General features: G+C 43.0%; 1 protein-coding gene across 15 annotated transcripts in view; it reads right to left on the reverse strand.

Annotated features, from left to right (window-relative positions):
* PDLIM5 (PDZ and LIM domain 5) overlaps positions 1-12,428 on the reverse strand; it is a 101,824-nt gene extending 89,396 nt beyond the window's left edge. For 9 of the 15 annotated variants that reach the window (XM_065836739.2, XM_065836738.2, XM_065836741.2 and 6 more), the window contains exons 1-2: positions 12,287-12,428; positions 9,450-9,585 (exon numbers count right to left, since the gene is read on the reverse strand). In XM_065836739.2, coding sequence (XP_065692811.2) covers positions 9,450-9,545 — 96 coding nt within the window. In that variant the 5' untranslated portion in view covers positions 9,546-9,585; positions 12,287-12,428. Of the gene's footprint in view, positions 1-9,449; positions 9,586-10,148; positions 10,235-10,267; positions 10,449-12,233 lie in introns of those variants that run through there. The other 6 variants (XM_065836742.2, XM_065836745.2, XM_065836744.2 and 3 more) reach the window with 4 other exon arrangements.
* Between the last annotated feature and the right edge of the window lie 2,965 nt (positions 12,429-15,393).

Raw genomic sequence — 15,393 nt, forward strand, 5'->3', positions numbered from 1 at the left:
AAAGGTTTGTTTCTAATCCAGCCCTCAGGATGACATGCAAACTCTTATGGCCAACAATCACCAGCTAATGCATCTTTGGGAGAAAGCAGAACGTTGGCTGGGAAAGGTCAGTTGTCTCCTCCAAGCACATCGATGTTTCTCTCCTTCTGGTAATACCAGTTTAAAAACCAAATGCTGCAAGGTGCTGAGCAGCAATGCACATCAACATAGGCTGAGCCAAAAGCAAGAATCGTTTCACAGAGACAACTTATATGCTTAAAATTACACTTCTGCTCAAGCGGTCTTGCAACACCAAGGCTTGGCTTCTTAGCATTTACAGGCTACGCTCGATCTGCACAATAGCAAAATAATTTTATTTACAAATTGAATATGCTGTCAAAGGAGATTCATGTAATCCCCTGCTACAATGACTTTTGCTTATAGCCAGTTGCCAAACTACGACAGCTGGAAAGCTGAGAGAATAGACTGTATCCATAGCTGACAAAAGCTGTAATTTAATAAGCATTCTGTGGCAGTTTTCACAGCTTAGTACACTGGCAGATGTGTCCTACTGTCACCAGGTATCTGCCCGCTCTGCTTTGCAAGGTTGATTGTGTCCCCAGTCGTTATCTGCAATTACATCTGATCAAGCCATGAACCCAAGACCATCAGTCCCCCATGAAGAACTAATACACCATCCCCTAAGGGTTGAATATACCCTGCTTGTCAGAATACATACTGGGGGAGGTGCCTTTTCATTCCTGAATATTGCTAACAATCCATCTTAGAGAGTAGGCAGAGAACACTCTTATTCGATCTGGACTAAAACACCCTCATTTGACAAAGAACTGCAGAAAACCAACAGGCAACAAGAGAATTTACTCTACAAAGATATCTCTGATGTTTAAAGCTTTACAAGTCTTTCATTCCCCTATTGGTCTCATAAAAGCAAGTCCAACCCAACTTTCACAAGCTCTCTGGCTTCTAGATCTCCACTATTTTTCGTTTGCCTTTTTTTTTTTTTTTTTGCCTCCTTTTAAATGCTTTAGGCAAAGAAAAACAGAATAGCACAGAAGGACTTACTTAGATACATGAGAAAGCTGGAGACAAGCAATCCCATTATTCTACCCTTCCATGTCTTTCACAATGCCAAGCTAAACCTAGAACCACCAAAAGAAGAGACAGAAATCACTGGAAAGGGAGCATCACCCTCCCTTAGAAGAAATCAAACAACTTTGGCCTCTTACTTCACAGGAAAGAAAGAAAAGTTTCACTTACTATCTGCATTGGACTCAGAATTATATCTCAGGGCTCTGAGCAAAAACGTTCTATAGCTAGAGTTTCCACCAAGGTGACATAACATCTTTTAATAACAAAAATACATCCCTATTTGTCTGCATTTTTCACATTCAAAGCATTTTGCCTTAGCTCTCCAAAATTCCTTTTTAAAAATCTCAAATGTTAGTAGTACCAATACAACATCACATTTCACTGAGACACTTTGGTCTTCTTCTCCACAGGAAAATTTGGGTGTAAGAATATTCAAAGATGATCTGATTACATTCATGAATACAAAAGCTTAACAAACAGGGAGTTCTACCCTCCTAAAACTGATACAATCTACATTAACCCAGGTTTAGCATCTTAAGCACTATTCAAGCCTTCAAAAGAATTATGAAATGATTAACACTGATATAAAATGTTTCTGTTGCCTTCCAGTGGTAGGTACTTCACATTGTTCAATCACTTGTTAGGGAAAGACCTAAATACCGCATTAGGTCACCCCTTAATATAGACCAGGCTAAGTCCAACTCCTTTCATATCCAGTTAACATGCAAACCATTTGACCTTTCCAACAGGACTACTAAAGACCTGGCAAGATCTACTTTTTAGCTTACGGGACTTCACAACAGCATTACATTTTACTTCAGGGCTTTGTTATAGGCACAGCTGACAGCAACTGCGACAGCGCATATTTTCAAATACTTTCAGCTGCCAGATGCCATTTTCTCTTGCTTTTACTTTCACTAAACTTAAACATTTAAGCTTCTAACGCAAGACTAACTCTGAATGAGATACAAACTACAATAATCCATGAAAGAAAACCATTCTGAACTACTGTACTTGAAATTATCTGACCTACATTAGAAGAAAAAAGACCAATCTCTTAAGGAATGCAGAACATGTTCCTATTTTGAGTGGAGACTCAACACTTAGTACATTTTGAAGCTTGATAGTAAATAGGCAGAACAGTCACCCGGGTGTCACAGAATTATTAATTTCATTCCAAGTTTTCTGGACTGTAAAACACTGAAGGCTCTTTTCCCTGTTAAGTAAAAATAAGGGACTGACAGTACAAGTTTCTTTGTGCTCTGTAGTTGCTAACTACTTTACACCAAAACTACTGAGTATATGTCATTGGCGCAGCACTTATTCACCTACTTTGAGGGTATGCATCACAATAGAGCCTTCAATTTATAACATGCTATTTTGTCGCCCTACTACTTGTCTGCTTGGGTCAGTGTATACAAAGAGATTGTGCGATGGGAACTGTATCGCTGTCTCCAAGTGACAAAAGATGAAAAGCTACTGAGACACTACACAATTAACTGACAGTGTTGAAAAGCAAGTGATAAATGAAGCAGAGAAGCTGAAAAAGAGGGTGGGAATACCCCTGTGCAGTGTTACACAAGTCATTTAATTCAGGCTTTTGACAGGCTGTCCAGTAAGGGTGGTCTTCATTCCCCAGTTTGAAACTTTAGGTCTGTTCTGTGTTTAGGGGCCATGGGTTTATACAGCTGGCTGGTGTGGGAACTGAATAATTACATAACAATTATAACATAATTACAAACCAGGTCGACCAACCAACTTGTCAAAGACCATCACAGCCCCAACCTAGACCTGTCCAGCCCACAATCACCTACAAACACATTGACAGCAGTAGCTGGTGGGCATTTAAACCAGACTGGCATAGTTAGTGACACTCAACCTCTAACCCATCATCTCTGTCTTCAGCATCGCACCTCAGAGCAGTGGGACAGTATAAACTCCTGAACACAAGCAAGGCTTTAAGTCAATATAGTAAGTGAAGCTACTTGCACCTCAAAAGGGCTCTGTGTCCAAAGTTGATAGCCTTTTTCTTCCACCCATGTCAACTCTTCTAAAATAACATCTCTTTCTGCAAATTCAGCTCAGGGACCTCATACATTAAGGGAACCTGAACAGATACTTTTGTCATTTCTCCCTATTTTTACTGCCCTGAGGACTTGTCTCACCCAAAGACTCATGTAGCAGCAGCCTTAGTAGTGACCTCCTTTCCTTCTTTCACTATTCTTGTAACAGCCACCTATGGAAGTATATGTACTTCTATTTCTCATTTGTTCAAAAAACCTCAGTCTCAGGGTCATTTTTTTTCTTCTTGATCACTGGTGGGAGGAATATCACCTTTCCCATATTATCACTGCTTTTTTACACACAAAGAGATGGTTTTCTCTCACACTTGCCCTTATATTGATAACATATGAAATCTACTCCTAAAAAGTCAAAACAAATTTAAAACAAAAAAGCCAACAATGTTATCTCCTGGCTCCATGTCAAAGCCAAACAAACAAATCTTTCAGCACCATGTCTCTTCTCACAATGCCTTCTGATAGCCATCGGCCAATGAATAATGAGAAAAACACTTACACTAAAAATAGCATCTCAAAACGGTGGGGAAGTCGACAGAAGTTGTCAGGCCTCCAGGGCCAGATACTCCCAAAGAAAACATGCCTAATTTTTTTGCAGTTACCATTGGGTAAATGGTCCTGCTTTTGGGCCTCTGGAAGGACTGCCAATTCCGCATCTGCTCCCAACATCTAATCAGAGTTTATTTCTTTCACTACATCCGTCTTCGAGAAGCAGACTCTGCAAACAAATACTGTAGTTCTTCCATCGTGAAATATTTAGCTTGTACTCCTCATACCGTGACTAAACTGTCACCGATAAAGGAAAAAAAAATTATCAGGATTTTTTAAATGTAAAAAGGATATGTGCACCCATCACATCAGATATCCCTCAGCTAGAAGACCTTTGGTTCCTTTTCCCCTCAGTACCAGCCAGTTTCACTTTTGGGGGAACGGCATCAGTAGAGGAACTATTTTAAAATAAATTAGCTTCCTCCTTGGTCTGAGGAGGTTTTCTGACAAATAAGGTCATGAACAGACAAGATGGAAACACTTTTCTTCTGCCTCTTCTCCCCTACGTCCTCCCTTCTCCTCAACCCCACTCTAGTGATGGTCTGTCTTCCTTTAAACCGCATTGCAGAATAGACGAGGGAGGGAAGAGAAATGGTATGGGAAAACACAGTGTTTTTCCTAATTTTCAGCACAAAGAGGTTAAACAGCACTGGGAAAAGAGGCAAAGGGAAATTATGTCTGTACCAACTGATCCCTCTTTCCATCTTCAAGTTAAAGTGAGGAGCTGCCTGAAGGAGAATGTTGCTTGCAGGCAACTACACAAACTGAAACACTAACCATTGCTCTTAGGACTTTCAGAGAACTGCTCATATTAAACCACTTGTGCAGCCAGGAGCTTTATAATTGTTCATATTTCATTCGGTTCCCAAAGAATAACCTCTACTCTTTCAGGACTTGGTGTGGAGAGAACACAGACTTTGGCACTGGCGACTCATTTGTCATTCTCAGTATTTTTTTTTTTTTCAGTAAACCACATCTTGTAAACAGAATTAGAATAATGCTTCTCACTTTATGCCTTGCCTATTCCCATCAATTTCATAAGCACTGACAGCTCCTGCAAAACACAGCATCTATTGCCCCAGGAGCAGGATCAGGTGGGACCCGTGAGCTTTGCAGGTCTCTCTGACACAGAGAACTGTATTTCTGACACCTCCAGCTGTATTTTGCGCAAACCATCACAACTTGGTAGCAAATCAAACCAGCGCAGCAACGAGCAGCTGCCAGTTAGGGCTTAGTCAGTAGCTCTCAGTAGCTTCCAGGATGAAGCATAAGGTTACCAACACAATTATCACTGGCCAGGCCAGCAGTTGTCCTGGTGTTCCTCTCCCAGCTCACACGCCTGCTCGAAGGACCATTTCCTCAGTCCCCCATGCAACAATTTTGTACTTGCGCAAAACTTGATGTTACTAGAAACGACACATGGCTTAATCAAACAATTCAGACAAACACAAGGGCAAGAGGCTCTAGTCAGTCGAAGCTGACATACTCTAGGTCCATTCAAAGCAATGTTTTCCTTCACTCTCTTTCCATTAACGTTATTCTCCACCAATGTAAATGACTTTAAAATAGCTTGTTTCTAAATATTTGGAAGGCCAAACCCCTGTGTAATAAACACTATGCAAAACCAATCATCCATGCTCCATCTATGTGGGCAACTACCTGGGTGACCATTCCATACTTCATCCCAAGATGAAGTTGTAGGAGAAAAAACAGATGTCAGTCAAGTCAAGCATTTCAAGACCACCATATTCCATTTAGTTTTCACAGGAGGAGAAAGACAAATGGCAAAACATCTCCTGAAGGAAGATGGATAGAGTTGTCACAAGGATTGAATGAAAAAGTAACTTTTAAATACAAGAAAACATCCTATGTATTTGCATTAGATGGGAAGGTATATATTGCACACGTGCTACACTACTGCTTAAGCTATAGTTTCACTTCAGTACTTCCTTGTTTCTAGTGGTAAATACCGCCATAAAAATGAGACAAACACTGTTTAGAGACTGCACCACGCAAGTGTTGATAGGCTACAGACATTTCAGGCATACATTTAGAACCAATATCTAAGCCTCTCACAGGTCAACACAACATAATGAACACATCATCAATAGCAAACACTACCTATTTCAATCTGCGGAGAACAGCAGTTTTGACAATTCTAATGGTACAGTCATGCTTACCGAGATCATTCTCTTTATGTTAATTAATCATTGGGAACTAACCAACTCTCAAAAAAAGTAAAGCAAATATAATGTTAATTCAAGCTCTAAAGAAGTGTGTATTGTTCTAAAAGCGACAGTGTTGCACGTAAACGAAATAAACCACGTTGTAGATATCATTAACCCCAGATTCTGTAGATATAACACTTGGCATGTCCAAGAGCCACTCCAGGAACCCTTTCTAGCAGTGTGCTTGGATTACTTTATCTCCAGAACCGCCCTTCTTTATTCAGATTCAGCAGAGGAAACAAACTCTCATGCAAACAAATCTACTAAGTGTAGACCCACATTATTCCCAAACCAGACATACCCCTAGTATCAGCAGAATTTACCCAGGACCACAGATCTACACAGATATGAGCAACAGCAGATCCCTTATTATTGGCAGGCATGATAAAAACAAGATAATTCAGCTGCAATTATTTTTGTCCAATATTCTTTATTGACCCAGTTGGTGTTTAGCAGAACATCCTGCAAGTTGGAAATACCAGAGAAACAAGGAGGTTCCCTGATGCAATTCAAGTCAACACTCCAAGTGTTGGGACAACGGCTCCCAAATGTACCAGGTGGAGATGAGGATGCCTATTAAGTAGCTGCCTTCTGAGTCTGCATTGACTCAGAAGCAATCAATTCATTCCTATGAAGACAATCCCATTATGGCAAACATCATTTCACATGACTGCATATATTACAAATGGACAGACGTTAAGCATTTTCTATCACAGGAAAATAGCTCGAGTCTTAGTCATTTCCTATAATAGCTACTTTACAGCTACCGGCACACAATTAACCTCGCCTCTCAGTAATTTGTCCTTACCTGTTCTAGCTTTCCATTTTTTTCAGTTTTGCATCACAATGTAAGTCTTGATGGAATAACAAGAACAGTTGCTTCTTTAATTAATGTAAAATGTCATGAGGAAAAAAAATAAGAACAACAACTCAGAATAATCTAAGTTTGCATTATGGGGTAATTTCTACCTTATTCACTGCAGGCTAACTGGTCACAGTTTGCAACTTTGCTATAGAATAAACTACCTGGAAGCCCTACAGTACAGTTACATGAGGTGGCCCAAGCCACTTTTAACACTCATTTGTTAATAAAAGATGTAGATCAGCCCACTTTTTATTCCTGCTTGAAGGGTAAAGATCAAATTGTATGTAGCAAGCACTGCACGTATTTTTTCTGCACTGACTTATGCCACTAACTACAAGGCTATAACACCACATATTACTTACCCAGAAATGTGTACAGCTATATATGTAATAACTTCAAAGCACTAAGAAACCTATATTAAGCAACTGACATAACCCTGTAATAACTTGCTATTGGTTATGATGCAACTAGTCTACAATATTTTGGCTTATGAAAAAATCAAGTGTTACTACCACCCCTATATTAATGTTAACCTGTTGCACCTTAGCTGACATTTCAACTGAAGAACACAAAACAAGTTGATTTACCTAACAGAGGCAACAAGGAACATGCCCATTTAGACTGCATTTTGTACAAGCCTAATGACATACTAAAAACTTTCTCCAAGGAACTCTATGAGATCTTAACTTGTTCAAATCACAGTAAAAAGAGATTAGCTTTTCAGATAAACAGCTTTAGAAACCAGTGTATTTTCTATGCCTCATAAACTGCACTTTATTTGAACTTAATTTCAAGGAGTTTAAAACCAAAGCAGGAAATTAGCCCTCAGCAGCACAGCCAGATTCACCCTCAGCATCCAGAGGACAAATGAGAAAACAAAACAAAACCAAGAAAGTCCTCCTTGCCAAAGAACACAATTCTGCTGTCTCATTACTGTTTTGCTAAAATAATTTAATTAGCAGCCTTCAGATGCAGGAAGGCATTTGTGCTTCATCAGGAAAAGAAGGGCTGGGGGGTGCGAATGGTACGCGCTGTTCTAGCATTCCAGGAACACGGCATTGAATTCTTCCAGTTATCGGGCCAAAGCTGGATTGGCATACCACAGCTAAGCACTGTTTGATCCAAAGGAAAAGGAAAAAAAAGCAGCACCAGGCAGTCTGATATTTCCATACTCTTAACTGCAAATGAGAAATAGTTGAGCGGAGGAGCAGTGCTGAGGTGTAATAGGTGAATTGGATATTGAGCTTCCCCCTCCCGTGCACAAATTAAAGTCCAAAAAACACCCTGTTCTTTCATTATGTTCTGGTTTTGTAGTCATTTGGCATTAGGGAATCCCATAACTGAGGCTTTTATAGGTAGCTATTCAAGCCAATTCCTCTAGGCTACTCTGTACGACAGCATATTTGATTCCTGCAATAAAGCAGTAGTCTAGGCTCATTTCAACATATGTTTCCCTACGGTATCCATCTGTACACAGGCATTTCTACAGCTCTCCAGTCCATTTCAGCCATATAAAAATAATTTTGCAAAGCCAAGCTGTGTTTTAACTTCACCAGCATAATCTACAGGTGGATAGGATAAGCCAAGCCTAAACGAACTGTCAGAGTTTGAATTGCTAGTTGAGATTAGCTAAAAATATTGCCATGATGCATAAACCCAAATAGAAACCTGCTCCGTCTCCGAGGGTGGTATCAATTCTACAGTCCCAACAGGTGTACAAAATTATTCATCTTTGTCACTAAACTAGATGAATATGCAGGAGGGGGAGGAGATCTGTTGACAGAGAAGGGGCCATTTGTACATAAATGCTTCCACGTTGCAAATTCAAAGGTGCCAGGGTAAAGAGCCATGGGAAGCCAGTTTCTTCACTCAGAGATTTCCAATGATCCTATAAATTCAATAGTGCAAAGTTTGCCCCTGTATTTTATTTATATATGTGAAGTGCTTCAGCTTTGAAACTTGGCCCACATTGAAGGACAAACCTTCCTTGAAAACACGGTTTTACAGCAGGAAACTAGTTGGATAGTGCCCGGGTACAAAGATCACATTTGTTTTGACTTAGTGCCTTTGAATACCAGTTCAGAGCACATACTCTACAAAAGCTTGTGAGAAAGTGGCGCATTCACTCAGGCCCCTATTGACGAGCTGCTATTTACAACTACTGTCATTTAAGTGCCTTTTTATTGTAAATACTGGGATTTGCAAGAACAGACACCACAAGATCCTCAAGCTGCTAATTGCTGCTGGATAAACAAGGCTAACAGGAGTGGTTTTTCCTTGCTGCCTCCCATCTGAACTGCACAGAAATTGCTTGTTTCCTGCCAGCCTCCAACATCTGCATCTCTGTTCTCTGGGTGGGAGCAAGGAGGGGGTTTTCAAGGGTGGTTTCTTTCATTTGTTGCATAAATAAACGTAGATAAAACAACCATGTCAAACAAACATGTCCTTCCTAAGGGGATTTTGTTGAAGCCTTCAGAAAATAAAGATTTATCTTCCCAGCTTACCCACCCCCCAAAGCCACAGAGCAAGTTAAGCCCCAGCATCTGTAATTAATGGCTTTGCATCCTTATGGCTGAAGGTTGCAGGTTGGCCTTAGCATAACAGATACCCACATGCAGGCAAAGAGGCAAATGCGCTTACCCGAGATATAGAGAGGGGCATGTTGAAATCCTTGCCCCCTTGAAGCCTGAAACCCCAAGGAGCTGGGCCGACCAAAGACACGCTGTAGTTGCTCATGATGTTTAGTAGTCAAGGATCAAACCCAAAGACCTGATGCCTGCAGAAGAGGATTAGAGTTTTAATTTAAAGACAATAAAAACCACAAGGTACTGTCTACCACTTTTAAAGGTTTCTTTCTTTGCCTCTGCTCCCCTCCATAGTATAAAAAGAACAGAAAAAGCCACACCAGGTCTGTCATTACTTGTGCTTTTCCTCCTCACATTAAAAACTTCTGGTGCAGAGGTGTTTGACAACTACTTCTTACTAACAAAACACTGTGAGAAGGGGGAAAAAAAAACCACCCAACATTAAAGCTCATCTTAAAAAAGTCCAATGCTGAGACAAGCACAAAATGATAGTATCCCTTAAATCCAAGTATGGAAGAAATTAGCACTACTGGCACATTCACTCCCAACAAAATGAATATCATATGCTGCCATGTCATCAGCTGAGAGCTTGTTTCTAAACACATTACGTCCTGACAGTTTCAAAGCCATGTCAAAACATCACAACGTTGAAATTAATCAGAAGAAAATAAAATCCCTGTGACTTTTTTATGTTTGTAGCATAGCTTCTTATTGGTAGAACAATGCTACAGACAAAACAGATATTAAAACCAACCCTCAAACGAAAGCTGTGAACTACAGCAAAATACCGACAACCACAACTTAACGCTGAGGCAGCAAAACCAGAGCAAAACCCAAGCATCTCCCTCCCCACGAACGTGGGCAACAAATTACCTTTAAAAGGCAACCGAGGCACTTAATTGCCTTTCAGCGTCAAAGATAAGGGCTTCAGTTTCACCTCAGATAAGTAACGTTACAATGACATCTTAGGTAGTGGATCCCGTCTATTTTTGTATGGTTGAAGCCAGGCAGGAGCACACCAGGGCGGGCTGGTGTAAGACTACACCGGGGCACAGCCAGATTCCATGCTCCGAGAGGGACATTTAAGGTGGACCTTCAGCCAAGCAGAAGCAAGTGGGCTGAAAACCCTACTCTGCATGCAAAGCCCAGTTTTACCTGTTCACACACTGCGGGGGGGCTCTGTTATGTTTTTTTTGGAGGCGGTCAGTTTTTATAAGGACAGCCCAGCCTTGCGGAGCATCAGAGTGTGGGTGCAGGGCAGGACATTTAATATCACTCCCTCAGAAAGCCACCAGTGATACATGTTTCTGCATTCACCTCCCAGAGCCGCAGAGATCCACAGCTCAGATCTGCTTCTAAATCAAATGACAAACTTTATTCACACCTATAGCCACTCAGGTAACCAGAAGGGGGCTGCTGGTATTGGGCAGAATGAGATATATATGCTAGGAGGCAGAATTGGGAGCTGGTAACAGAGGTGCCAGGGTACCTGGGCAGTTTCTGAAGTGTCTCTGCCTACTGGCATCCAGCCATGGGGCAGCTCTGACTCAACCCACCCTTAAAACACCCAACAAGCATCAGTGTACAGAGAGGGAAACACACACCACTAAGCTTTCATGTGGCTGAAGAGAGGAAAAAAAGAAACAAAAAAGCCTCTACCGATTCTGAGCTAGGACTCCAAGGGGACTCACTCACCACTGCAGCAAATAACCGCAACTCGTTTAATTGCTCTGTGCAGTGAATTCCTTACAAAAAGAGGATTTTGACTACTCACAGATTTCTTTCCATATAAAAATAAGGATTCTTGTCATTCCCTCTAAATGAAATCCACCGCAGTGACAGGTCACTATAAATTAGAGACTGGCAGAAGAGCAAACCACATCCAGCCACCAGCACACATGCAGCTCATCAGCTCAGGCAGAGTTTTACCAAACTGAAGCACCTGTGTAGCAGCTTTTTTTTAAGCTGAGTAACAGCTAGTTACAATAACAGATTTAGGAAAAGATTAAGTTACATTAGAAAGGGATACTGTTCTTTTTCATTTGTAGAACTACAAGAAGGAGGGATGAGACTGCAAGCTGAAATGCCACGCATCATTCTCAGCGTCAAATAATCTTTCCTTTCTTTCTTTCTTTCCCTTAATTCTGCCGTGTCTGCATCTCTGAGCTTACAGATCCACCAGGAAGGAATAGCAGACAACGGCGATCTCTTCAAAATTTAATTTAACAAATTTCTTAAAACGCACCCGAGCAACACCTAAGAGAAAGCATTGCAACCCACCAGCCCCGCTCCATGTGGGAAACATTGCGCAAACCAACCAGCTGAGGGTGAAATTGGGCAATTTCCATTTAGACGATCAAACGCTCGGCGGATCTCGCTTTTGGAAGGGGGAATTTCAAAACCCCGGCAGAAACGCTCGTCTTTGCCACCAGATCACAGAGCCCCAGGGGTGGCTGGGGGATCCCCTTGCCCCCCGGGTTGAGGGGAGGCGCTGTGCCTGGAGGGAAGCAGCGCCAGCAATGCCCCCCGTACCCCCAGCACCCACTTTGCTCGGTGCCCCGGGACTGCGGGACCCGACAGAGGTCTCGGTCCCAAGTATCCCCACAGCCCCAAGGAACCCCACATGCACCCCGACGTGCAGCCTCACGGGCGCCACAAAGCCTGGGGACCAAGGCACTCCAAAGCCCTATGCCCAAGCAGCCCCACGGGCACCCCCGTACGGGGGGCACGGAGCCCCACAGCCGCGGGACACCGGCCACCCACGGCAAACCGCACGCCCCGCTTAAAAATATAAATAAAATAAAACAAGCACCGCGGAGCTTTAAAAACCCCGTCCAACCTGCTGACTTTTCGCTTTCAACCCCTCCTTTTTTTTCCTCTTTTCGCACTCACCCCGGCGTTGCAGTGCAGGGCGCGGAGAGGCGAGGCCAGGACACCCGCAGCACGTCTGGGAGGCGGCGGCCCCGTCCCCCCGCTCTTGTTTTCACTTCCGTCTCTCGCCGCTCCTCCCCCGGCCCTGCCCGGCCCGGCCCAGCCCAGCCCGGCAGCCGCGGGACGGGGACGCGGGCGGGGACGCGGACGGTGCGGAGTGCGGAGCGACGGGCTGGGGAAGCTCGAAAGCGCCGTTCCCGGGGCGGTCCCGATTTGTTATTATTTATTTATCTTTTTAATAATATTTTATAATAATAATAATAACAACAATAAACACCTTGAAGACACATCTACTTCACTTACTGTCTTCTGTAGTTCTAGATTCCACATTTCAAAGCGTTTTTTTCCGTCAGTTTGATTCTGAATAGAAACAGCTTTTGAAATACTTTGTATCTGTGAAGCTTCCTGGCTGATGACTTGTAATTACTGATACACCAAGCAATAGCATTTTGACTTGGAAAAGGCGATAATGCCAAGTTCATTGTGAGACTTTTAAACTCTCAGTATTGGGAACAACCATTTTTCTCAGCTTAGTTAACTTGTGTAGGTATAGAGCTGTACAAGATTTGTACCAGTGTATAATTCTGTGGTTTGATATCTTACTCTGGTTTTAAGTCAGCTTGCTGAAAAAGTTTAGCAAATATCTTTGACCATGAACTAGGAACATTTATCTCCTGCTTGCAGACCAAGCAACAGATTTCCCAGCTTTCCAGATTCAGACTGAGACAAAGTACTTCAGGACTTTTGGAAAGGTACAGACATATGTACCTTTCCATCTTGTTCTGAGCCCGCTGCTTACAATTGCTTAGATCTAGTTGTGGTCCAGAGAATTCTTCCCGACACTCCTGGGGACAAGTGGGGAAGCAAAGGGGCCCAGCTTCCAAAGTAACCCCCTAGACACCCTCCATCGAATGCACAATCTCTTCAACAGAGCCCCATGTAGACTCCTGTAGGGAGACCAGAGCAGACCTTACCAAAAAAGTTTTGTTTATTTAACGTGGAATAACATGAGGACTGACAGGGATACAGTTGTCTCCTGGAGTACATCAAAATATGGAAGAGAGGTGAGGCAGAAGCTAAAAGACAATGCTGGCACAAGAACAAATGGCTGTAAAGTGGCCATTAATAAATTCAGCTCAGAAATTAGTCAGGGTCTGCTAGCAAGGAGCAAAGGGAGGTTCCTGGCACAGCCTCTCCATAGGAGTGGGTGCAAGAAATCAAGCCGGTTCTAAGGTGACACCTGATCAGATTATGTTATACGATATGCTTGTCTGCCAACAGAATGATTATTTAACGCAGGGACTCCGGGTTTGACAATCCACAGGCTGAGTCTGAAGTGGGACGGACTTGCTGGGAGATCGCACTGCTGTGCTGAGCGAAGCCGGGAGCTGCCACTGCCTTGTGGGAAGGAGGAACCAAGCAAAGATGAAGCTATAGCGCCTGGTTTCATGTTTAGCTGTATCACCCAGCCAGGTGAGGCTTGAAGTTCCTCTCTTCCTTCCTACCAGGGAGAAAGAATGCAGAAGAAAGCTTTAAATTCTTACTTATCACCAGCCAACAGAACGTGTGCTCCTTATCATGGATGGCCCTTCCTCATCGCTCTGTCTCTATTTAGGAGGCGCTGTCCCTCCCTTTGTCACCTGCAGAGGTCTGGAGCTCAAGTTTGGCCCAGCTGTGCCCATGCCCACCTCAAATTGGAGCCCCCAGGCTGGAGGTGATGCTGGGATAGAAGACCCAAGCCCCAGATGCAGGAAACCCAGGCCTGTCAAGCCCTCCTGGTTACATGAAGCTTAACAGGTGTTTTAACGTTGTCCTGCTGAGCTACATGTGTTCTCAGTTACCATGACTAGGCCAAATGCATCTCAAACCACATCTCAAAAATAAAAGCATCTGCACCCCACATTAATGTAGCCAAACACTGTTTTGGAAATCTTTCTTCTTTACTCTGCTCTTTTCCCATTAAGTATCCCTAATCAGGCACAACTGAAAATCCCCATTACACACACAGACTCTCTCACATGATTTTTAATTCATGGAAGTAAAAATTCCCCAGCACAGGGATTTTTCATTGTGTCACAAGGGCCTTAGGTCACTCTCACGCTGTTTTATTTATTGCAGTAGAAAAGCTCCAGGGCCTGGCTCCCCAAGGTGACTCACATGCCCTCTCCAAGGTCAGCCTGTCCCTGCACTGGCTGTTTGGGCAGCAATCTGCTCCCAGTTCACCAGAGCACACAGCCTTTGCTTGTAGCCTGTAATGCCAGCTAACCACACAAATGACAAACATCCCCTTCCACTTCAGTTCTCCAAAAGCCTTTTCACTTTTCTCGATGGAGTAGTTTGCCCGAGACACCTGCACATGCAGCATCTCAAGGCCACGTTATGTTGCACTCAATCAGGACTATGGGAGAACTTGCAGAGGGACTTTTGCTGGTGGGCATTGCAGCAAGTTTGGCCCTTGGTGAGACCACATGCACTCTGCACCCTCCACACCCATCGCACCCAGGGCACTGCGCTCCCAACTTAAAGCTGGCAGGTTTGTCTTCAAGCCCATCATCACTTTTCCAGAGCATGAGCAGTTTGTGACAAACAAATCTGTTTTCCTTTGCCTCCAGAGACAGGGAATAGAAATCAGAGGCAACTCATTACTTTGAGATCTCTCCCTTCTTGGTCACTTTTCAAATAGTCTCCTCTCTGAGAAAAAGCTTTTCATAGTGAAATAAGAGATAGCGAGTTGAGCAAGAAACCTCAGCAGTAGCCAGAACTGTGGCCTGCCTGTTCTTCCCACCACCAGCAGGATATAGACAGAGCTCGCATTTTTCCCTCTGAACAAGGAAGGAAGAAGTCTGGAAATTAATTAAATGCAGTAGTCAGCTAGCCATGCAGATACAGCCTATCTCAAAATGACTCAGGCACTTAAGTCTTGTTTAAATGCTAATGAAATGCCTTAGGTGCCAGATAATGGGCCCTGCAAAACTCTGACAGAGAATATCACCTGCGGTCCTGAAGTACAAAAAGGCACTTCTAATGGAAAAAACAGCCCATAAATTATGAACAGATTAACAAGGCAC

The sequence above is a fragment of the Patagioenas fasciata genome, chromosome 4, assembly GCF_037038585.1.
Source record: "Patagioenas fasciata isolate bPatFas1 chromosome 4, bPatFas1.hap1, whole genome shotgun sequence".
Classification (NCBI taxonomy): Eukaryota; Metazoa; Chordata; class Aves; order Columbiformes; family Columbidae; genus Patagioenas; species Patagioenas fasciata.